This window comes from Cetorhinus maximus, chromosome 4 (assembly GCF_964194155.1).
Source record: "Cetorhinus maximus chromosome 4, sCetMax3.hap1.1, whole genome shotgun sequence".
Lineage (NCBI taxonomy): Eukaryota > Metazoa > Chordata > Chondrichthyes > Lamniformes > Cetorhinidae > Cetorhinus > Cetorhinus maximus.
Genome location: NC_135882.1, coordinates 90,586,401 through 90,609,566, shown reverse-complemented (window position 1 = coordinate 90,609,566; position 23,166 = coordinate 90,586,401). Strand labels below are relative to the sequence as shown.

Genomic DNA, 23,166 nt, shown 5'->3' with positions numbered 1-23,166 from the left:
CAAATTTCCTGTACTTTGGGAAGTTGCCTTCTCAGTCTGTGCAACAGCTTGGAACTTAGGAAACTTGAACCTATTAGTTAACATATTGCAAACCTGAACAAACAGGCTGGTGGCCAACAAGTCATAGTACCAATTATCCTGCCAAATGGAGAGGCAAGCAGCTTTTTTGGTTAAAGCAATGTGCCTGCACCAATCCTACTGCTATCTGGTGGGTTGCAAATGAGAGCGATACCCACTGGAAGGCAGCAATTTCCTTCTTTAAGTGTGCAGATCGGGCTCCAGTTTTGCCAGGTTTTGCTAGTGGCTTCCTGCTTATAGATGCAGTTTACTTCAAATGTTCAGCTTTGACTAATTTCAGTGATTCTGACTGCGGAACATTTTAATCCACTGCTTTTAGTGTGCAAATGTGCTGCTGGTGAACTAGAGCTGCTTGTTCACAGAATTATGTTTTTTTGTCCTCAATGCTCTGTGCATGTTGCTGGAAGGTTACAATTATCTTCAGTTTTCCTAGACTAGGAAAAGGAAAAATTAGCCAACATTCTTGGATTTGTTGCTACTCATTAACTTGTGATTTATATCAGAAAGTGAGAATGATGTGTGAGAGCAGGATCAGCTGCAAGTGTTCATTTGATGGGGGAAGATGGATTTAACATAGAAAAAAGAATTAATTCCTCTGGTTGTTACATGTATGACATTGTAGTCATAAAGGTGACATTTCCTCTGGTCACTGTTTTTGGAGAAATTGAGCATATTTATGATTTCTGTAAAAATACTGCCCAGACAAAATCCTCATAGATGCACTTATAATATTGCTGCACATTGCAATCAGAACAATTCTTTCTACTATGACTAAGCATAGCAAAAACCTTCAAAAAAGGAAATGGATAGTACAATTCATGTTTTTTGGAAAAGTGGCATTGTGCTAAATTTTGAATTTGTTTTCAATAATCGATATACATGCTGATTACTTTTTAAAACAAAATACTTTTCCACCATTCTTGATAAAATCCATTTTAGTTCAGTTAAATAAAATGGCCACTGGCTACAATATGGATCAGGCATCATTTTAGTGTTCAATTCACAGAGGAAGGGGAAACAGCACCCAGCTGCAGATTTACCAAGCATGCAGTTTGTATAATGCTACTGTAATGCATATTTCAAATGTAACAAGAAGAAAATATGGGCCAGGATTTTCGGCTCAGTGTGCGGGCACGCACCCGAGCGTGAAATAGTGCGCGATGATGTCAGGCGAGCATCCCAAGGTCATTGCGCACTCCTGTGATATTTCGTTTGGCGGTGCACGTGAGAGTTGGCAGCGCACCCGCCGAGAATTAAGAGGCCTAATAAGGCCATTAATCAATTCATTAACCTGTATTTTCAACAACTTCAGACCATGAACTCTCTCCTCCATCCCCACCCCTTTTTGATTCCCCCCCTTTTGTCTTATTCATTTCTATTTTTAAATTTTTATTTATTTATTTTCCCCCACTTGTTTTCGTTATTATTATTTATTTCCATTTTATTCATTGTTCGATCCCCAGCTTTTAGCCTTTTCCATCTTTTTTTCCCACCCCCGTCCCCTACCCCCACCCCACCCCCGCTAGGGCCAACTGTCACTTTCCAGAGTGCTTACTCTGGTTCTGCCATTATCACATCCTGCTTTCCACTCTTAATGTCACCACTAGCAACTACTTTAGCCAGCATCACCACTATTAACAACCCTTTGACCTTTTGTTTATGACATCTTTCGCAATCTCTCCTTTGCCTCCACCTATCACCGGCCTACTATCCAGCTTCACCTGTTCCATCCCTTAAAAAGTATATATTTCCCTACAATTCTACTTCCCTTTAGTTCTGAAGAAGAGTCATATTGACTCGAAACATTAACTGTCTTTCTCTCCACAGATGCTGTCAGACCTGCTGAGTTTTTCCAGCATTTTTTGTTTTTGTTTCCGATTTCCAGCATATGCAGTTTTTTGTCTTTATCATGCTGTTATCTTTCAAGACTAATGTATACCCAATTTAAAAGAAAACTTCTTTGAAAGGAAACCATGAACGATGTATTTGACTGCTTGCATTTAATACTTTCTCTCTCTAATTCATGCATACGGACAGATTCCTGATAGTGGCATTATCTTACTAAAATAAATACATATTAAATAAAATTTCAAGCCGCACCTTATTTCTCCGCAGTATCTAACAGAAGCACTACCACATATAAAACCCAATTTATTCTTATCATTTCTGACAGTCTTGCACTTGAGCAAAGAATTACTAAAAAGCTGAAAGCAAATTTAATGCTGAATGTAAATTAACATACAGAATCTATGCAATTTTGCTCTAGTGTTTTTATGGGAATGTTGCGTGAACTCTACTATAAGTCCTAATAATTTAATGTCTGTTCTGAGCATTAGATACCCTGTTCTTGTTGCACGTAATTCACATAATTACTATTGAAGGGAACAACCAGTGGATTGTTGAATTGGATAAAAAACAAGCCAATACACTCAGAAGCAACTTGGTTGGCATCCTTCCATCTATGAGGAATGATGGGAATGCAGTCTCAGAACTTTGGTGAAGTCAGATGAGATCATCTACTCCACTTCTTTTGATGGCTGAACAAGCCAATTTTGGAAAGGCAAAGTCTGCCACAAATGCCATGCATGAAGTTGTCCCTTGCCAGTGGCACTGGTTGGTTTCTGCTGCCACCTTGTTTGCAGAGCTGGTGTCTGCTTTGGAGCTTCTGAAACCACTTGTTATGGTGATGGGGAATTCCTGCCCACAGCTGGGGTTGCCTTTTGCATCGATCATTAACTAATGTTTCTCACATCACAGAATCACAGAATTATTACAGTGCAGAAGGAGACCATTTGGTCCATTTTGCCTGCACCAACTCTCTGAATGATCAAATGCCTTAGTGCCATTCTCCTGCCTTCTCCCTGCAACCTTGCACATTCTTACTCTTTAACTAACAATCTAATTCCTTTTTGAATGCTTTGATTGAATCTGCCCCCACCACACTCTCAGGCTGTGCATTCCAGACCTTAACCACCCGCTGTGTCATATCACCTTTGCCTCTTTTGCCAATTACTTTAAATCTGTGCCCTGTTGTTCTCAATCCTTTTGTGAGATAGAATAGTTTTTCCCTATGTACTCTCTTCAGACCCCTCATGATTTTGAATACCTCTATCAAATCTGCTCTCAGCCTTTTTTTCTCCAAGGAAAACAGTCCTAACTTCTCAAATCTATCTTCATAATGGAAGTTTCTTCTTCCTGGAGCTAACCTCATGAATCTTTTCTGCACTCTCTCCAATGCCTTCACATCTTTCCTAAAGTGCAGCACCCAAAACTGGATACAATACTCCAGCTGAGGCCAAACTAGTGTCTTATACAAGTTCATCATAACCTCCTTGCTCTTGCACGATATGCTTCTTTTAATAAAGCCCAGGATACTGTATGCTTTAATAACCTCTCTCTCAAGCTGTCCTGCCACCTTCCATGAATTGTGCTCATATATACCCAGGTCCCTCAGCTCCTGCACCCCCTTTAGAATACTCTTTATTTCACATTGTCCCTCCATATTCTTCTTACTAAAATGAATCACTGCACATTTCTCAACATTGAACTTCATCTGCCAGCTGTCTGCCCATTCCACCGACTTGTCTATATCCTTTTGTAGTTCTACGCTATCCTCCTCACAGTTCACAATGCTTTCAAGTTTTGTACCATCTGCAGACTTTGAAATTGTTCCCTGTACACCAAGGTCTAGGTCATTAATATATATCAGGAAAATCAAGGGTCCCACCCCTGGGGAACTCCACTTCAAATCTTCCTCCAGTCCAAAAAACTTCCATTAACCATTACTCTCTATTTCCTGTCACTCAACCAATTTTGTATCCATGTTGCTACTATCCCTTTTATTCCACAGGCTATGGCTTTGTTCACAAGTCTGTTGTGCAGCACTGTATCAAATGCCTTTTGGAAGTCCATGTGCACACATCAACAGCATTACCCTCATCAACCTTCTCTGTTACCTCATCAAAAATCTACAGCAGTTAAACATGATTTTCCCTTAAGAAATCCATGCTGGCTTTCCGTAATTAACCCGCGTTTGTCCATGTGACTATTAATTTTGTCCTAAATTATTGTTTCCAGAATTCTCCCATCACTGAAGTTAAACTGGCCTGTAGTTGCTGGGCTTATTTTTACACCCTTTTTTGAAAAGGGGTTTTAACATTTGCAAATCTCCAGTCCTCCACCCCTGAGTCGAAGGAAGACTGAAAAATTGTCAGTCCCTCTGCAATTTCCCCTCCAACTCCCCTTCATATCATTGGATGCATCTTGTCAGGTCCTAGTGCCTTAACTTTAAGTAAAAACAGCCTATCCAATACCTCATCCTTATCAATTTTAAACCCTTCTAGTGTCTGAATTACCTCTTCTTTCACCATTTCCTGGGTACCATCTTCTTCCTTGGTAAAGATAAATGCAAAATATCCATTTAATACCTCAGCTATACTCTCTGCTTCCATGCGTAAATCCTCTTTTTGATCCCTTATCGGGCCTACTCCCCCTTTTACCACCTTTTTACTATTTATATGCCTATAGAAGACTTTGGGACCCCTTTTATGTTGGCTAACAGTCTCTTTTCACATTCCCTCTTTGCTTCTCTTATTTACTTTTTCACCTCCCCTCTGACCTTTTATATTCAGCCTGGTTCTCAATTGTAGTTGCTACCTGACACTTGTCATAAGCACACCCTTTCTTCTTTATCTTGATTCCTATCACTTTTGTCATCCAGGGAGCTCTGGCTTTGTTTGTCCTACTTTTGCCTTTTGAACCGGGCCCTAACTATCTCTACTTTGAAGGTAGCCCATTGTTCAGTTACCATTTTTCCTGCCAGCATTTGACTCCAATTAATTCGACCCAGATCCATTCTTACCCCGTTGAAGTTGGCTTTCCTCAAGTTAATTATTCTTACTCTGGACTGTTCTTTGTCTTTTTTCATAGTCAGCCTAAGCCCTGTGATACAATGATCAGTGTCTCCAAGATGTTCTGCTAATGACGTTTGATCTGCTTGGCCTACCTCATTTCCAAGAACGAGATGTAGCAATGCTTCCTTCCTTATTGGACTGGAAGCATACGACTTAAAAAAAAGTCTAGAAAATCTTGCCCCTCTCTGCATTTTACACTACTACTATCCTAGTCTATATTTAGATAATTAGAGTCCCCCATTATAACTACTTTATAAATTTTGCACCCCTCTGTAATTTCCTTGAAAATTTGTTCCTCTACATCCTTCCCACTAGTTGATGGCCTATAGACTACACCAAGCAATGTAACTGCATCTTTTTTGTTCCTTAGTTCTAGTCAAATTGATCCTGTCCTTAATCCCTCTGGGACATCCTCTTTCTCCAGCTCTGCAATTCACTCCTCAATCTATACAGCCACCCCTCTCTATAACTCTGACCCCACCTATTAACTTACCCTCCCCCATTCTCTGCCAGGGGAGATGGTGGCATGGTGGTAGTGGTGGACCTGTAATCCAGAGGCCCAGGCTAATGCCCTGGTGATATAGGTTCAAATCCCACCACATTCAAAAATCTGAAATTGAAATCTAGTCTTAGCGCTGGTGACCATGAAGCTACTGTTGATTGTCATAAAACCCTATCTGGTTCACTAATGTCCCTTTAGGGTAAGAAATCTGCTGTCCTTAACTGGTCTGGTCTACATATGACTCCAGACCCACAGCTCAACTACTATCTGAAATGGCTTAGCAAGCCACTCAGTTCAGGGGTAATAAATGCTGGCCTTGCTGGTGACCCTCACATCCCATGAATAAAATTTATTGCTGTTTACTCTGGTCTGTGCACCACGGTATTCTCTGAAATTATTGCTAGGTTCCCACACCCCTGCCAATTTACTTTAAACCCTCCAACAGCAGCAGCAAAACACACTGCAAGGAACACAGTCCTGGCTCCATTTAGGTGCAACCTGTCTGACCTGTACAGGTCCCATCTCCCCAGAGACAGTCCCAACGTCCCAAGAATCTAAAGCCCTCCCTCCTGCACCATCCCTTCAGCCATGCATTCTCTGCTTTATCTGCCTATTTCTATACTCTCTGTGTGGTACTGGGAGTAGTCTGGAGATTAATATTTTTGAAGTCCTGCTTGCTAATTTCCCAGCTAGCATCCTAAATTCTGACTGCAAGACCATATCACTCTCTCCATTTATGTAATTTTTACCTATGGCTGCTTACCTTCCACAAACATTTTGCTCTGCAGCCGCACAGAGACATCCTTGGCCTTGGCACAAGGGAGGCTACATACAATCCTGGATTCATGTCTGTGGCTGCAGAAACATCTATCTATCCGCCTAACTATAGAATCACCTATCACTATTGCTCTTCCAGTCTTCCTTGTACCTGTACCTCCCCCACCCGACCACCACCCCTGGAGAGCTGAGCCACCTTTGGTGCCATGGACTTGGCTCTGGCTGCCCTCCCCAAATGCACTGCCACTCTCATCAGTACATAAGAACATATGAACATATGAAATAGGAGCAGAAGGAGGTCATTCGGCCCCTTGGGCCTGCTCCACCATTCAAAAAGATCATGGCTGACCTGTTTGTGTTTTGAATTCCACCTTCCCATCTACCCCCGATAACCTTTGATTCCCTTTTCTAACAAGAATCTATCCTCCTCCACCTTAAAAATATTCAATGACCTGCCTCTACCACCTTTGAAAGCAGAGAGTTCCAAAGTCGCACAACCCCCTGAGAGAAAAACATTCTCCTCATCTCCTCAACCCCACCTATGGCACCTCCCCATGCCCACACAGAAGATGCAATACCTGCCCCTTCACTTCCTCTCTCCTCACCATCCAAGGGCCCAAACATTCCTTTCAAGTGAAGCAGCATTTCACTTGCATTTCCCCTAACTTAGTCTACTGCATTCGTTGCTCCCAATGCGGTCTCCTCTACACTGGAGAGACCAAACGCAAACTGGGCGACCGCTTTGCAGAACACCTGCGGTCTCCGTGTTGCTTGCCATTTTAACACTCCACCCTGCTCTCTTGCCCACATGTCTGTCCTTGGCTTGCTGCATTGTTCCAGTGAAGCCCAACGCAAACTGGAGGAACAGCACCTCATCTTCCAACTAGGCACTTTATAGCCTTCCAGGCTGAATATTGAATTCAACAACTTTAGATATTAAACTCCCCCTCCCCCCATCCCCACCCCGTTTCCTCCCCCTTCCTTTTGTTTTTTTTTGTTTTCAATAATTTATATAGATTTTTCTTTTCCCACCTATTTCCATTATTTTTAAATCTACAAATAATACCTTGTCAATCTTTCCACCCTACCCCCACTAGAGCTGTACCTTGAGTGTCCTGCCATCCATTCTTAATTAGCACTTTTCTTAGATAATATCACCACCTTCAACACCTCTTTGATCCTTTTGTCTGTGACATCTTTTGATTATCTGCTCCTATCACTGCTTGCTTGTCCCTACAACCACCCCACCCTCAACTTCTCTCCCCCCGCCCCCCACCTTAAACCAGCTTATATTTCACCCCTCTCCTAACTATACTTCAGTTCTGTTGAAGGGTCGTGTGGACCCGAAACGTCAACTCTTTTCTTCTCCACCGATGCTGCCAGACCTGCTGAGTTTTTACAGGTAATTCTGTTTTTGTTTTGGAAACAAGCCCAGCCTGTCTAACCTTTCCTCATAAGACAACCACCTCAGGTATCAATCTAGTAACCCCACTTTGAACCGCCTCCAATGCATTAATATCCTTCCTTAGATAAGGAGACCAAAACTGCACACAATATTTGAGATGTGATCTCACCAATGCCCTGTATAACTGAAGCATAACATCCTTACTTTATGTTCAATTCCTCTTGCAATAAAGGATAGCATTCCGATAGCCTTCTTAATTTCTTGCTGTACCTGCATACTAACTTTTTGTGACTCACGCACTAGAACACCTGGATCCCTCTGCACCTCGGAATTCTGCAGCCATTCTCCATTCAAATCATACTTTGTTCTTTTCTTCTTCCTGCCAAAGCGAACAACTTTACATTTTCCCACATTATACTCCATCTGCCAGACCCTTGCCCCACTCACTCAACCTATCTATATCCGTCTGCAACCTCCTTATGTCCTCTTCACAACATGCTTTCCTACCTATCTTTGTATCATCTGCAAATTTAGCAGCCATACTTTCTTTCCCCTCATCTGAGTCAGTGATATAAATTGAAAAAAGTTGAGGCCCCAGCACAGAGCCCTGTGAGACTCCACTTTTCACACTCTGCCAATCAGAAAAAGACCCATTTATGCATACTCTCTGTTTTCTGCCAGTCGGCAATCTTCTACCCATGCTAATATGTTACCCCCTTTTATTTTCCACAATAACCTTTGATGTAGCACATCATCAAATGCCTTCTCAAAATCCAAGTACAGCATGTCTATAGGCCCCCCCTTTATCCACAGCGCATATTACTCCTTCAAAGAATGCCACTAAATTTGTTAAACATGGGGCTGAATTTACCCCCCATTAGGGGGGAAGATGATGAGTGGGCACGTGCAGGCGCACTTCTGATCGGCGCCCCCGATCGGAGGCGTGGCGCCATTTTACATGGGCGGGCCAATTAAGGCCCGCCCAGTGTGACATCCGCACGGAAGTGCCATGCGCTTCCTGTACGGGCGGTGGGGGGATGCCTAAAATCGAGAGTGCGCTCTTTCACGCATGCGCATGAAAGAGCGCACTCATCTCCCTGAGGCTAAGTGCTGCCTCAGGGAGATCGCCTCTACTTTCAAAAATATTAAAAATAGAGAAAAAAAAATTCCCTTACATGTCCCCTCATGTGAGAATGTCACATGAGTTGGGACATGTTCATCATTTCCAAAAAAGCTTTATTAAAATTTTTAAAACCCGACATGAAACCTCATCCTGCCCATGGATGAGGTTTCATGTTTTTTCTAATTCCTGCCGGGGCTCCTGGCCTGCCCGCCAATCTTAAGGTTGGACGGGCAGGTCCACTAATTACTTTAATTGATCTGTCAATGGCCTCAATAGACCATTGACAGGTTGGAGGTTGTGCATCTGATTTTGCTGCGCCCCTGCCTTCCTGAAAATTTAAATGGGGCGCGGTGATGTTGGGAGTTTTGCCCAACATCACCGCGCATCATTTTATGTGTCGGCGAGCGGGCCCCGCCCCCGCTCACCGACGGTAAATTCCTGCCCATGATTTCCTTTTCACAAAACTATGCTGACTCTTCCCGATTGCCCTAAGTTTCTAAAAATGCCCAGCTATAACCTCCTTTATAATTGATTCAAACACCTTCCCCACAACGGATGAGAAGCTAACTGGCCTATTGTTTCCTGCTTTCTGCTTCCCTCCCTTCTTGAATAAAGGGGTTATATTTGCTACCTTCCAATCTGATGGAACCTTTCCAGAATCTAGTGAAATTTGGAAAATTAATACCAACGCACTTACTACCTCATTAAGGACCTATTTTAAGACCCTAGGATGAAGTCCATGAGGACTTGGAGAGTTGTCAGCCCGCATCTCCATCAGTTTGCTCAGTACCGCTTCCCAATGATTGTAATTTCATGAAGTTCCCCTCTCCCTTCCACCTCCTGCTTTACAGCTATTACTGGAATGTTTTTTGTATGCTCTAGAGTGAAGACAGAAGCAAAATGTTTGTTCATTTCATCTGCCATTTCATTATTATCTACTATTAACTGCCCATTCTCACTCTCTAGAAGACCAACACTTGCTTTACTTACTCTTGTCCTTTTAAAATAGCTGTAGAAACTCTTGCTATCAGTATTTAGATTTATAGCTAGCCTCCTCTCGTACTCCAATTTCCATTCCCTGATTAATCTTTTAGCAATTCTCTACCGTTCCTTATATTCTGACCAATCATCTGACCAGCCACTCATCTTTGCAGAGTTGTATGCTTTTTCCTTAAGTTGGATGCTTTCCTTAACTTCTATAGTTAACCACAGATGGTGGGTCCTCCCCTTTGAATTTTTCTTTATTGTAGGAATATACTTATTCTGAGAATTTTGAAAAAACCCCTTAAATCTCTGGCACTGCTTCTCTATTGATCTATCCCCTAGTCTATCAGTTCACTTCAGCTAGCTCAGATTTCAAAGCCACATAGTTGCCCTTATTTAAGTTTAAAATACTAGTCTTAGACCCACTCTTCTCTCTTTCAAACTGGATGTAAAATTCAATAATTTTGCGGTTGCCGCTACATAGGGGTGCTTTCACTCTGAGGTCATTAATTAATCCTCTCACGTTATACAATACCAAGTCTAATACAACCTGCTCTCTGTTTCCAGAACTTGCTGCTCTACAAAACTATCTCAAACGCATTATATGAATTCTTCATCCAGGCTACTACTGCCAATCTGATTTTTCTAGTTCATATGTAGATTAAAATCACCCATGACTATTGCTGCCCCTTTATCACAAGCACCTAATATTTCTTCTTGTAAACTTTGCCCTACATTGTGGTTACTGTTAGGAGGCCTGTAGGCCACTCCCACTAGTGACTTTTTTCCCCTACTATTTCCAATCTCCAAACCGATTCTATATCCTGATCTCCAATACCACCCTTTACCTTGTTGCATATTCTTCATGAATATCATATACCCCTCAATATTCAGGACCTAATCCTTGTCATCCTGTAGCCATGTCTCCGTAATGGCTATCAGATTATATTTATTTATTTCAATGCGTGATATCAATTTGTTTACTTTGTTATGAATGCTACGTTGATAGGAAATAGAGATAGTTTAAGTTAGTTATATTTGTATTTGGATGTGTTAGGAATATGGTATATCTTTAAGTTTAAATTCAATTTTTTTTTCTATCTGTGGGTTACAAAGTGATTCCAGTGAATATAATCCTAATCGACTCAATCTCTCCTCATACGTCAGTCCCACCATCCCAGGAATCAGGCAGGTAAACCTTCGCTGCACTCCCTCTATAGCGAGTACATCCTTCCTCAGATAAGGAGACCAAAACTGCACACAATATTCCAGGTGTGGTCTCACCAAGGCCCTGTACAACTGCAGCAAGACGTCCCTGTTCCTGTACTCGAATCCTCTGGCTATGAAGGCCAACATACCATTTGTCTTCTTTACCGCCTGCTGCACCTGCATGCTTACCTTCAGCGACTGGTGTACAGGGACACCCAGGTCTCGTTGCACATTCCCCTCTTTCAATTTACAGCCATTGAGAAAATAATCTGCCTTCCTGTTATTGCTACCAAAATGGATAAACTCACATTTATCCACATTATACTGCATCTGCCATGCATTTGCCCACTCACTCAGCTTGTCCAAATCACACTGAAGCATCTCTGCATCCTCCTCACAGCTCACCCTCCCACCCAGCTTTGTGTCATCTGCAAATCTGGAGATATTACATTTAATTCCCTCATCTAAATCATTAATATATATTATGAATAACTGGGGTCCCAGCACCAATCCCTGCGGTACCCCACTAGTCACTGTCTGCCATTCAAAAAAGACCCGTTTATTCCCACTCTTTGTTTCCTGTCTGCCAACCAGTTTTCTATCCACCTCAAAACACTACCCCCAGTCCCATGCGCTTTAATTTTACACGCCAATCTCTTATGTGGGACTTTGTCGAAAGCCTTCTGAAAGTTCAAATAAACCACATCCACTGGCTTCCCCATATCAACTCTACTAGTTACATCCTCAAAAAATTCCAGTAGATTTGTCAAGCATGATTTCCTTTTCATAAATCCATACGGACTCTGTCCAATTCTGCCACTGTTTTCCATGTGCTCAGCTATTAAATCTTTTATAATGGACTCTAGAATTTTCCCCACTACCGATGTCAGGCTGACTGATCTATAATTCCCTGTTTTCTTTCTGCCTCCCTTTTTAAATAGTGGGGTTACATTAGCTATCCTTCAATCTGTAGGAACTGTTCCAGAGTCTATAGAATCTCAGAAGATGACCACCAATGCATCCACTATTTCTAGGGCCACTTCCTTAAGTACTCTGGGATGTAGATTATCAGGCCCCGGGGATTTATCAGCATTCAATCCCAACAATTTCCCCATTTCCCTGCGAATACTGATTTCTTTCAGTTCCTCCCTCTCACTAAACCCTGTGTTTCCCAACATTTCTAGCATGTTACTAGTGTCCTCCTTTGTGAAGACAGAACCAAAGTATGTATTTAATTGGTCAGGCATTTCTTTGTTCTCCATTATAAATTGCCCTGTTTCTGGCTGTAAGGGACCTACATTTGTCTTCACCAATCTTCTTCTCTTCACATACCTATAGAAACTTTTACAGTCAGTTTTTATGTTCCCTGCAAGCTTATTCTCATACTCTATTTTCCCCTTCTTAATCAATCCCTTGGTCCTCCTTTGTTGAATTCTAAACTGCTCCCAATCCTCAGGTTTGTTGTTTTTTCTGGCCAATTTGTATGTCTCTATTCCTTGCATCTAATACTACCTCTAACTTCCCTTGAAAGTCATAGTTTGGCCACCTTTCCTGTTTTACTTTTGCGCCAGACAGGAATAAACAATTGTTGTAGTTCATCCATGCGCTCTTTGAATGTTTGCCATTGCCTATCCACTGTCATCACTTTAAGTAACGTTTCCCAATCCATCATAGCCAACTCACGCCTCATACCATCGTAGTTTCCTTTATTAAGATTCAGGACCCAAGTCTCAGAATCAACTACGTCACTCTCCATCCTGATGAAGAATTCTATCATATTATGTTTGCTCATCCCCAAGGGGCCTCGCACAACTAGATTGCCAATTATTCCTTTCACAATACCCAGTCAAGGATGGCCTGTTCTCTTGTTGGTTCCTCAATGTATTGGTCCAGAAAAACATCCCGTATACACTCCAGGAATTCCTCCTCTACGGTATTGTTACTGATTTGATTTGCCCAATCTATATGCATATTAAAGTCACTCATAATTACAGATGTTCCTTTATTACATGCGTCTCTAATTTCCTGTTTAATGTCATTCCCAACATCACCACTACAGTTTGGGGGTCTATATACAACCCCACTAACGTTTTTTGCCCCTTCGTGTTTCTCAGCTCTACCCATACAGATTCCACATCGTCGGAGTTAATATCTTTCCTCACTATTGCATTAATTTCCTCTTTAATCAGCAATGCAACTCCACCACCTTTTCCTTTTTGTCTGTCCTTCCTAAATACTGAATACCCCTGGATGTTAAAGTTCCCATCCCTGGTCACCTTGCAGCTATATCTCTGCAATCCCAACTATATCATACCTGTTTACATCTATTTGCGGGGTTAATTCATCCACTTTATTGCGAATGCTCCTCGCGTTAAGGCACAAAGCCGTAAGGCTTGTCTTTTTAACATTACTTGTCCCATCCTCACTATTTTTCACCGAGGCCCTCTTTGATTCTTGCCCTTGATTTCTCTATCACTTTTCTTATTCCACTTTCTGTCTTTTGTTCTTCTTTGATTCCCCTTCCTCTGACTCCTTGCATAGGTTCCCATCCCCCTCTGCTGGGGATGGGGTGGTAATTGGCCAGGTTGGATTGGTGTACGGACATACCTGGGCCATTTTCCACATTGCCAGGTAGATGTCAGTATTGTAGCTGTACTGGAACAGCTTGGCTAGGGGCGCAGCAAGTTCTGGAGCATAAGTCTTCAGTACTATTGCCGGAATATTAAATTAATTACGGCCAAGTTACAGTTGCAGCCAAGGGAAAATGGGACAAGCCTCAACAGCATTCAGGTAGGGGGGAGAATTTTTTAAATTCTGAATGCTATCAGTGAACTCTTGCATGAAACTGCAAATAAGTTTGCATACCTGGCAAAACAGGGTCAGGCTTGACTTAACATTCTGCTGAAAGCACTGTGCAAGCTCATAGCTAAATAATTGCCACTTAGGTGATGCATTAGAGGGGAGCTGACATCCCTGCCGAAATGTTCATTTATTTGCATGAGTTACAGCCTTCAAGAGAGGATGACAGTAAGAAAAAACCAAAACTGAATTATACTTAATACTGATTAGATAACGTTACATTTCTTAAAGTGAAGGCTTATTTTGATTTGCCTGAATGTAAACAGTCTTTTGGTATTTGAATCTTCAGCTATTATTCAATTCTACATGTGGCTACAGCAGTCAATTTAGCAATTAACATTTTTATTATTCTTTAACCAGTTCAATGCCAATCTGGATTCAGCAAACAATGTGGAGCTTCAGAAGTGAAAATAAATGTTGGAAATACTTAGCAGGTCAGGCAACATCTGTGCACAGAGAGAAAGAGTTAACATTTCAGGGTGATGACCTTTCATCAGTTCTGAAACGTTAACTGTTTCTCTCTCCCTATATGCTTCATGACTTGCTGAGTATTTGCAGCAATTTGTTTATATTTCAGATTTCCACTGTCCACAGTACTTTGCCTTTGAGGTGGAGTTTTTGATTGCTTTAGAGCAAGGATTAAATTATGTATGGTCATACTAAAAAAACTGATACTGGCATTAATTCAGAGTCTATTGTGTTGAGACATCTGAAATCATTTTTTGAATGCAATAGGTAAACATAGAATGGAGTCTTGGAGGCTGCATTCTGCTTTTATCTTTCAACAAGCTGTTCTTATGTAGCACTTTGAATGTAACAAAACACCCCCAAGGCACTTCACAGAAAGGTTATATAAAGTAACATTTGACACCAAGCTAAATAAGGCAATATTAAGGCATATGATCAAAAGCTTGGCCAAAGAGATAGGCTTTAAGAAGCATGTTAAAATGGGGAAAGAAAGGCAGAGAGGTGGTGATGTTTTAGGGAGGAATTGCAGCGCCTAGGACATTGGCCGCTGAAGGCACAGCCACCAATGGCTGAAAAGGCCAGAATTAGATTAGCGCAGATATCTCAGAGGGTTGTGGAGCTAGAAGAGGTGACAGAGATAGAGGGGAGCAAGGCCTTGAAGAGATTTGAAAACAAGGATGAAAATTTTCAAACTGAGACATTGCTTAACTGGGAGCCATCTAGATCTGCAAGCAGAGGGATGATAGGTGAACAGGACTTGGTGAGAGTAAGGACATGGATAGCAGAGTTTTAAATGACTTCAGGTTTACTGAAGGTAGAATGTGGGAGGCCAGTGAGGAATGTGCTGAAATAGTCCAGTTCAGAGGTAACAGAGATGGATAACAGTTTCTACAGCAGATGATCTCAGGCAGGGACGGTTCAGGTGCTGTTAAGGAGATGGACATAGGCGGCCTTCGTGATGGTACAAATATGTGGTCAGTATCTTATCCTGGGTCAAATGTAATGCACTACATTTACTAACGCTGACTTTGCCAGTCATTTTAATCCTCTCCAGTGGTAAACTGTTGTATCTTTTTTCTCTGAAAACTCATTAAGAACAACAGCTGATTTAAAAAAAACAATTCTCACCACCTGCACACCCTTTGTTGGGATGGGCACGGAAAACAAGGCAACGCAGGAAAGCTGCTCGCAGTTTCAGCTTATCTCTCACTTTTCTGCTAACTTTTAACGTGCATCTCTGCCATCATCATCATTGAACAATGGAAAACCTCTCCACAGCGGTCTACTATTTGGCAGACTAGCCAATGAGTTACAGTTACAGCTACTCAACAGTTTATAGTCAAATTGTGAATTTTAGAAATGGTTTTCTAAACATGTCACTTATTTAAAATTCCTCACATTTTTATTTCATCAGTTTCCAAGATACTTAAAATGAGCGTGTCACGCGTTTGCTGCTGAGTTTAACATGCATCTCTGGCATTGTCACACCTTTTATTGCCTGAAATAGAAGCATTACATTTTTTGCAAGCTTGAAATTATCAATAGAAAGTAACTTCAGCATGTAAATAATATTGCAACCTGATACCGATGTCTTGATCATAGCAAGATAAAGTGGCACTGCATAATGTATTACATTGCATGTTATTTTTGTAAGAAAGTACATTTAAAACAGTTGTTTTTATTAACGCTGTAGATCATGTTAATCCTTTTTAACTCGGCCCTTGAAGTTTTCCATGAGGTTGAAAACACCGAAATAGTTTCCAAGAAGAAATCCAAGTTTCGTAGGAAGCAAACTATTAAAAGAAAAAGAAGACTGGTGACCATAATCAGATTTTGTTAGAGCAACAACTGACAAAGAAAAAGTAAAAAGGTTCATGACTAGCTTGCTATATATATTTACCAAAACTGTAAATAAAGCAGTACATAAATGATTGGATAGATTAATTTAGCAACATCTGTCATAAAAACATAGAAAATAGGAGGAGTAGGTCATTTGGCCCTTCGAGCTTGCTCCACTATTCAATATGGCCATGGCTGATCCTCTATTTTCAACACCATACTCCCACTCTCTCCTCATACCCCTTGATGACTTTAGAGTCCAGAAATCTATTTCCTTCTTAAATATATTCAGTGAGTTGGCTTCCACAGCCTTCTGTGGTAGAGAATTCCATAGGTTCACCACCCTCGGAGTGAAAAAGCTTCTCCTCATCTCAGTCCTAAATGGTCTATCCCTTATCCTGAGACCCCTTGTTCTAGACCACCCAGCCAGAGGAAACGTCATTCCTGCATCTAGTCTGTCCATCCCTGTCAGAATTTTATACGTTTCAATGAGATTCCCTCTCGCTCATCCAAACTCCAGTGAATACAGGCCTAGTCGGCCCAATCTCTCATCATATGACCATCCTGCCATCCCAGGTATCAGTCTGGTGAACCTTTGCTGCACTCTCCCTATGGCAAGTATATCTTTTCTTAGGTAAGGAGGCCACAATTGCACACAATACTCCAGTTGTAGTCTCAACAAGGCCCTGTACAGCTGCAGTATCTGTAGCTGCAGGAGCATCCATGCTCCTGTACTCAACCCCTCTCGCAATGAAGGCCAACACACCGTTTGCCTTCTTAACTGCTTGCTGCACCTGCCATGCTTGCTTTCAGTGATTGGTGTACAAGGGCACCCAGGTCCCTTTGTACATCAACATTTCCCAATCTATCACTATTTAAATACTACTCTGCCATTCTGTTTTTCCTACGGGTGGATAACTTCACACTTTCCAACGTTTTACTGTATCTGCCATGTATTTGCCGTCTCACTCAATCTGTCTCAATCACCTTGAAACCTCTTACACTCCTCACATTCCCACCAAGTTTCATGTTGTCAGCAAACTTGGGAATATTACATTTGGTTCCCTCATCCAAATCATTGATATATATTGTGAATAGCTGGGGCTCAAGCACTGGACCCTGCGGTACCCCACTAGTCACCACGTATCACTCTGAAAAATATCCGTTTATTCCTACTCTGTTTCCTGTCTGTTAACCAATTCTCAAACCATGCCAATATATTACCCCCAATCCCATGTGCTTTAATTTTACACACTAACCTCTAACATGGAACTTTATCAGAAGTTTTCTGAGAATCCAAATACACCACATTCACCGGTTCTCCCTGACCGATTCTGCGAGTTACATCCTCACAAAACTCCAGTAGGTTTGTGAAACATGATTTTCCTTTCATAAATCCATGTTGACTTTGTCTAATCCCGTTGTTGTTTTCTAAGTGTCCTGTTATCACATCCTTTATAATAGATTCGAGCACTTTCCCTACTACTGATGCTTGGCTATCTGGTCTGAAATTCTTTGTTTTCTCCCTCCCTCCTTTTTTAAATAGCAGGGTTACATTTGATACCCTCCAATCTACCAGGACTGTTCCAGAACCCTCATGTTTTAATAGCAGTCAGTCTTTAATTTAATCTTGAATTTGATTACTAACTATTTTGGAGTTGGGGCCTAACGATATTGGATTCTACTAGCTCTGGCTAGAGAGACACGTTTTTAATGGTTTTGGCGAAATATCAATGTTAGTTTCATTCAGTATGTGGCACTCTTTACAATCAAAAGGTTGCAACTCCATTTTGAATCTCTCCAATCAGATTTCTGACCCTGTCACAGTGCCGGAAAGACACTAATCAAGGTCACAAATGGCATCTTCTGTGACCACAGTACATTATTGTTCCCTGTCCGCTCTGCAGCCTTTGACATGGTCAACCACATTATTATACTTCAACGTCTCTCCTTCCTTGTATAGCTTGGTCGGTTCCACTCTTACCTATTCATTCTGGAGCATCATGAATATCTATCTTTAAATCCCTCCTCCTCTCCCTCGGTGACCTCTCCACCACCATTCTCAATACCTCCATTGCCTCTGTTATCACACTGCTTGCTTCATATCCATTCCTTAATGAGCTGTAATTTCCTCTAGTTAAGGATTGGAAGATCCATGCCATCATCTTTAGACATTGCTGCAAACTCCATACACTTGCTAACAATTGTATTGCCCTTCCTAGTGAAACAGACCATTCACAACTGTGACGTTGGATTCAAACCAGAGCTGAACTTCTGACTCCGCACCCTCTCCATCATAAGGATTTTCTGCTTCCACCATATAATAACCAGTCTCTGCTCCAATGTCCACTTAACGGTTTGTGAAACCTCATTCATGCCTTATTCATCTCTAGATTCAACTTTGTGAACACTGTCCATCCTGACCTCTTGCTCTCCAGCCTCTGTAGATTTTAGCTGATCCAAAACTCTACCACCCGTATCTTCCCCACACCAAGGGCTGAATTTTATTTGAATGGTGCAGGTTGCGGTGGTGGCACTGGAAGCAGGTGGCACTTCCACATAAATGACGTGTGATGGGCTGGCCAATTAGCAGCCTGGAGGACAGGGCCCTTCCAATTGTTGAGTGGGGGTGGGCAACAAGGCACCTATGGCGGCATCACCTGACTAAAAGGCAGGTGCTGGTGGCATCTTTAAAGGGCTGCCAGCCCTGTATACAGTGCTGCCTTGTTGCCAAGAATTAACTGAGCAGTGCTAAAGGCCCCTGTAGCTGAACTGTGGAATCTTCCACTCCTATTGCTCAAATGAAGACCCACGAAGCAGACTAGGAGACTACTGCCACCAAGGCAGAGGGAAGACAATGAGTGACCCCAAGGTTTAGCGATGTCTCCCTGCAGTTTCTCCTCCAGGCTGCAATGGCAAGGCAGGAGTCCCTCTTACCAAGAGATGGCAAGAAGAGACCCTCCCACCTGAACAAGCAACCCTGGATGAGGATTGCAGAGGAGGTCAGCAGCTGTGGGGTCACTCCCTGAACCTGGGTGCAGTGCCACAAACAGGTAAATGACCTCCTTTATTCATGCCAGGGTGAGTCCTCCTTACCACTCTCCTCTTTGGGGCTTGCACATGGCAACATGGGAGAGTGTGCTACATGGGAAGGGAGTAACAACCCAGGCAGTGGCAAGTGGCTGTGGCAGCAGCAAACCTTTTCAGTTGCATGGCTGCATCTCAGAGACAGCCAGCAGTCTGTCTTTGCTGACCCCCACCACATCCCGTAAGGAGATGGCATTCATGAGCCCTCATCATAGGCCAAAGGGCTGTGACCTGCATAAAATATCTGTGCTAATCTTTATGGGAAAACTAACAATGTTCCTCCTTCTGCTTGCAAGAGAAATAGGCCCACAATTAAAAAAAAAGTGGGTGAGGGTGGAGGCATCCAGACATTTGTGCTTTGACCCCAACAGAGGTGTTAGCCCTGGAGCTGGCTCACAGTCAGGGGGGTGGCAGTGCAATTGCCAATAGCAAAACAGGAGTGTCATCACAGAAAAATGATTTGCTTGAGTGCAAGACAAAAGAGTGAATCTGGACAACATGTGATAGATACAAAAATAGGTGGGAGGGCATGTTGCGATGAGGACCTAAGGAATCTGCAGGGGGATATAGATAGGTTGAGTGAGTGGGCAAAAACTTGGCAGATGGAGTTTAATGTAGGAAAGTGTGAGGTCATGCACTTAGGTAGGAAAAATCAAAAGGTACACTATTATTTACATGGACAGAGGCTCCAAAAAAGTGCAGCAAGCAGGTGCAGCAAGTAATTAAGAAGGCAAATGGAATTTTGGCCCATGTTGCCAGGGGGTTGGAGTTTAAAAATAGGGAAGTCTTGTTACAACTGTACAGGGTGTTGGTGAGGCCGCACCTGGAGTACTGTGTACAGTTTTGGTCCCCGTATTTAAGAAAGGATATACTGGCATTGGAGGCAGTTCAAAAGAGATTCACTAGGGTGATTGCTGGGATGAAGGGGTTGACTTATCAAGAACGGCTAAACTGGATAGGCCTTTACTCATTAAAGTTTAGAAGAATGAGGGTGATCTTATTGAAACATACAAGATTCTGAGGGGGCTTGACAGGGTAGACACTGAGAAGATGTTTCCACTAGTGGGGGATTCTTGAACTAGGGGACATAGTTACAGAATAAGGGGGCACTCATTTAAAACTGAGATGCAAAGGAATTTCTTCTCAGAATGTCTGGAATTCTCTACTCCAGAGAGAGTTGTGGAGGCTAGATCACTGAAAGTATTTAAAGAGGTAGATAGATTTTTGAAATATCGGGGAGTTGAGGGTTATGAGGAGCTGGCACGAAAGAGGAGTTGAGGCCTGGGGCAGATCAGCCATGACCTTATTGAATGGCAGGGCAGGCTCCAGGGACCTAATGGCCTACTCCTGTTCCTATTTCTTATGTTCTTATGACACATGAACACTGCATCTATATTATTGGACACGTGGAGTTCTAAATCAAGCATGTTTGGAATGAGGAGATGTGAAACCCTTAACTCCTAAATGTTTGTATTCTCTCATGGTCTCAGTATTCCTGAAGGACACTCAGCTGCAGAGAGCAGGGGCCTGCAGTCCACCTCTGAGGTGGAGGAGGGATCCTCAGAGTCATTGCCCCATACCCTCTCAGTGCAGATACTCTTGCATCAATGGGTAATTCTTGTGATTAGATTCAGGGTCACGACCTGGTGAGCACAGTAGACACACCCAAGCAGCTGATGAACAGTGTGACAGTCAAGGTCACTGACAGTTGGAGAACTATAAGAGGTCAGGCCCAAACTGAGCCCCAGGATGATGAACTGCCTCTGGACTCAGGAACACAGCACTTTCTGGACAGGAAGTGAGGTGAGGGAACATCTGGCAAGCTTCCAGAGGCTACTCACACCAATGCACAAACAAAGAAGTCCATCCAGGCCATGTGTGTGGCCATGTCTCAGATGTGAGAGTGCATGGCTTCCTCCATTGTGGGGTTGGCAACCTTTACGAGAACTCGATCCAACAGACCAGTCAGTGGAAATGCGTACAAAACTACAAGCTATTGTCTCATCCATGAGTTCTCTGCAGCCATGGCATGGCGAGAGGTGGATGATCCACCTGGAGTTTACACCAAATTTCTGTCCTTCTCAAGTCAGCAGGGAGGTACAAAGAGGTCTTTCAAGGGTGGAGAAGCAGCTGCTCCATCTCAAGGCCCTCCAAATATGTGCAGCAGTTTCTCAGCCACTTCAGTCAGTGACCCCAGCTCCAGTAGCCATGACAACAGAGGAGGGTCCTGCACCTGCACAGGAGACCCTCAGCATGCCAGAGCACTCCAGGCATCAAGCAGCCAGAGGACGGCTAAAGTCATCCCAGGACATGGGCAACAGGATCCGCCTGCCTCCACCTCAGCTGTAAGTTCAGGGGTTGCACCTCGTAGAAGCACACGTAAGCACTTAGACACACATGGGGCTCAGAGGTGTTTAAATTTTGCATATGTTAAGCCTTCTTACACTAGTGCCACTCAATAAATGTCACACTTGCTATAGTTAGCTATTTATGTATTTCTTGTTGCCTTGTTAGATGTTAAAACAACCTTTCACCCTCAATAGCCTGCTTGTATTAGGGTAGGTGGTTTTTGATCAGCACCTCAGCTTTATCAGTGCAGGGTGAGCTCGAGCACTGGGCTACGGGGTGCAGGATGAATGAGGTGACAGCTGGTCTGCATTAAAGTAGGTCTATATTGCACTGATAGTAAAAGGTTGAAAGGATCACAAGAAACTGGGTATATGAGATTGTCTGAGCCTCCCATGCGCATCTCTCAATTCCCTACCCCTCTAATGCAAGGGCTTCCTCCTCATCCTTTACTGCACGTTCAGCAGCCTCCTCCTCATGGATGAGGAGAGGCAATTGATGATGTCCTAATTATTCAAGGCCCCCCCCAATAGTGGTGGTCCGCTGTGTTCTGCACAAGCTGAGACCCCCTCTCTGGGGCATTGTGAAGGGCTCAACCAGGTCAGTTGAGGCATTCGATTCACAACTTTAGCATCCTGATGGCCTGCTCGGTGATCAGGCCCCTGGCAGGTATTGTACCTCTTCCATGCGAGTGTTCTTCACAGGCCTGAGTAACCATGTCTTCAATAGGTAGACCTAGTCCCAGAGGATCTCTCTGTGAAAACATGTTGGGGGAGGAGCAGGAAAGCTGTGGCACCTGGGACTGCCTTACTTTGTAGGCTTTGTAGCTGCTTCCTGGGAATACAGCACACCCCTGAAGCATCTGCTTTCAGTGGTTGCAGATCAGTTTGACATCGATGGAGCGGCAGCCCTTCCTGCTGAAGGCCACTGGCTGGTCCATGGAAGCTTTGATCACCACAGGATCACAGTTGATGACACCCTGCACCTGAGGGAACCAAGCGATGGCCCTGAAGCCAATGGACCTTTCCACCTGGCTACCTGAATCGGTGCTATAACACACTTAGGATAAAATTTTTCGCATGGAAGGCGGGTGCATGCCCGACCTGACAAACGTTAAATGACGCGCAATGACGTCAGGCAAGCGTCCTGACATTATGGCGTACTCGCACAATATTTCAGTTGGTGGTGCGCCTGCCGACAATTAAAAGGCCTATTAAGGCCATTAAAAAGTTAATTAAAATAAAAAGTTCCACTGCCCGTCCAATCTTACAGTTGGCAGGCAGGTGAAAATGCCAAGTGGCCTTTGCACTTTTTTGGAAACCTCACTTATGGGCGGGATGAGGTTTCCAAAAGCAAATAAAAATTAAATGAAAACTTTAATTTTTCATTAATAACATGCCCCTGTTCATGTGACAGAGTCACATGAGGGGACATGTTTCATTACTTTTTTTTTTCATATATCTCCATCTCCATGAGGCAGCTCTCTGCCTCAGAGAGATTACGTAGCGTGCGCTCGCCCAGCTCGCCCTCCTTCCCCCACCAACACAGGCAGCACTGAGTGCTGCCGCTTGTGTTT

At 43.0% G+C, this 23,166-nt stretch overlaps 1 protein-coding gene and 1 long non-coding RNA gene across 2 annotated transcripts in view; both read right to left on the bottom strand.

Moving 5' to 3' along the window:
• Positions 1–3,948: 3,948 nt before the first annotated feature.
• LOC144679752 (uncharacterized) lies at positions 3,949–6,352 on the bottom strand. Its single transcript, XR_013576416.1, has 2 exons — positions 4,824–6,352; positions 3,949–4,689 (listed from the first exon to the last, which is right to left on the bottom strand). It is a non-coding gene; the product is annotated as an uncharacterized LOC144679752 (long non-coding RNA).
• A 7,600-nt stretch (positions 6,353–13,952) lies between these two features.
• The window catches only part of LOC144679756 (epidermal retinol dehydrogenase 2-like), a 34,797-nt gene continuing 25,583 nt past the window's right edge, over positions 13,953–23,166 (bottom strand). The window contains exon 6 of the mRNA XM_078540463.1: positions 13,953–16,111. Within this exon, the coding sequence (XP_078396589.1) occupies positions 16,018–16,111 (94 nt within the window). The 3' untranslated portion in view covers positions 13,953–16,017. The remainder of the gene's footprint in view (positions 16,112–23,166) is intronic.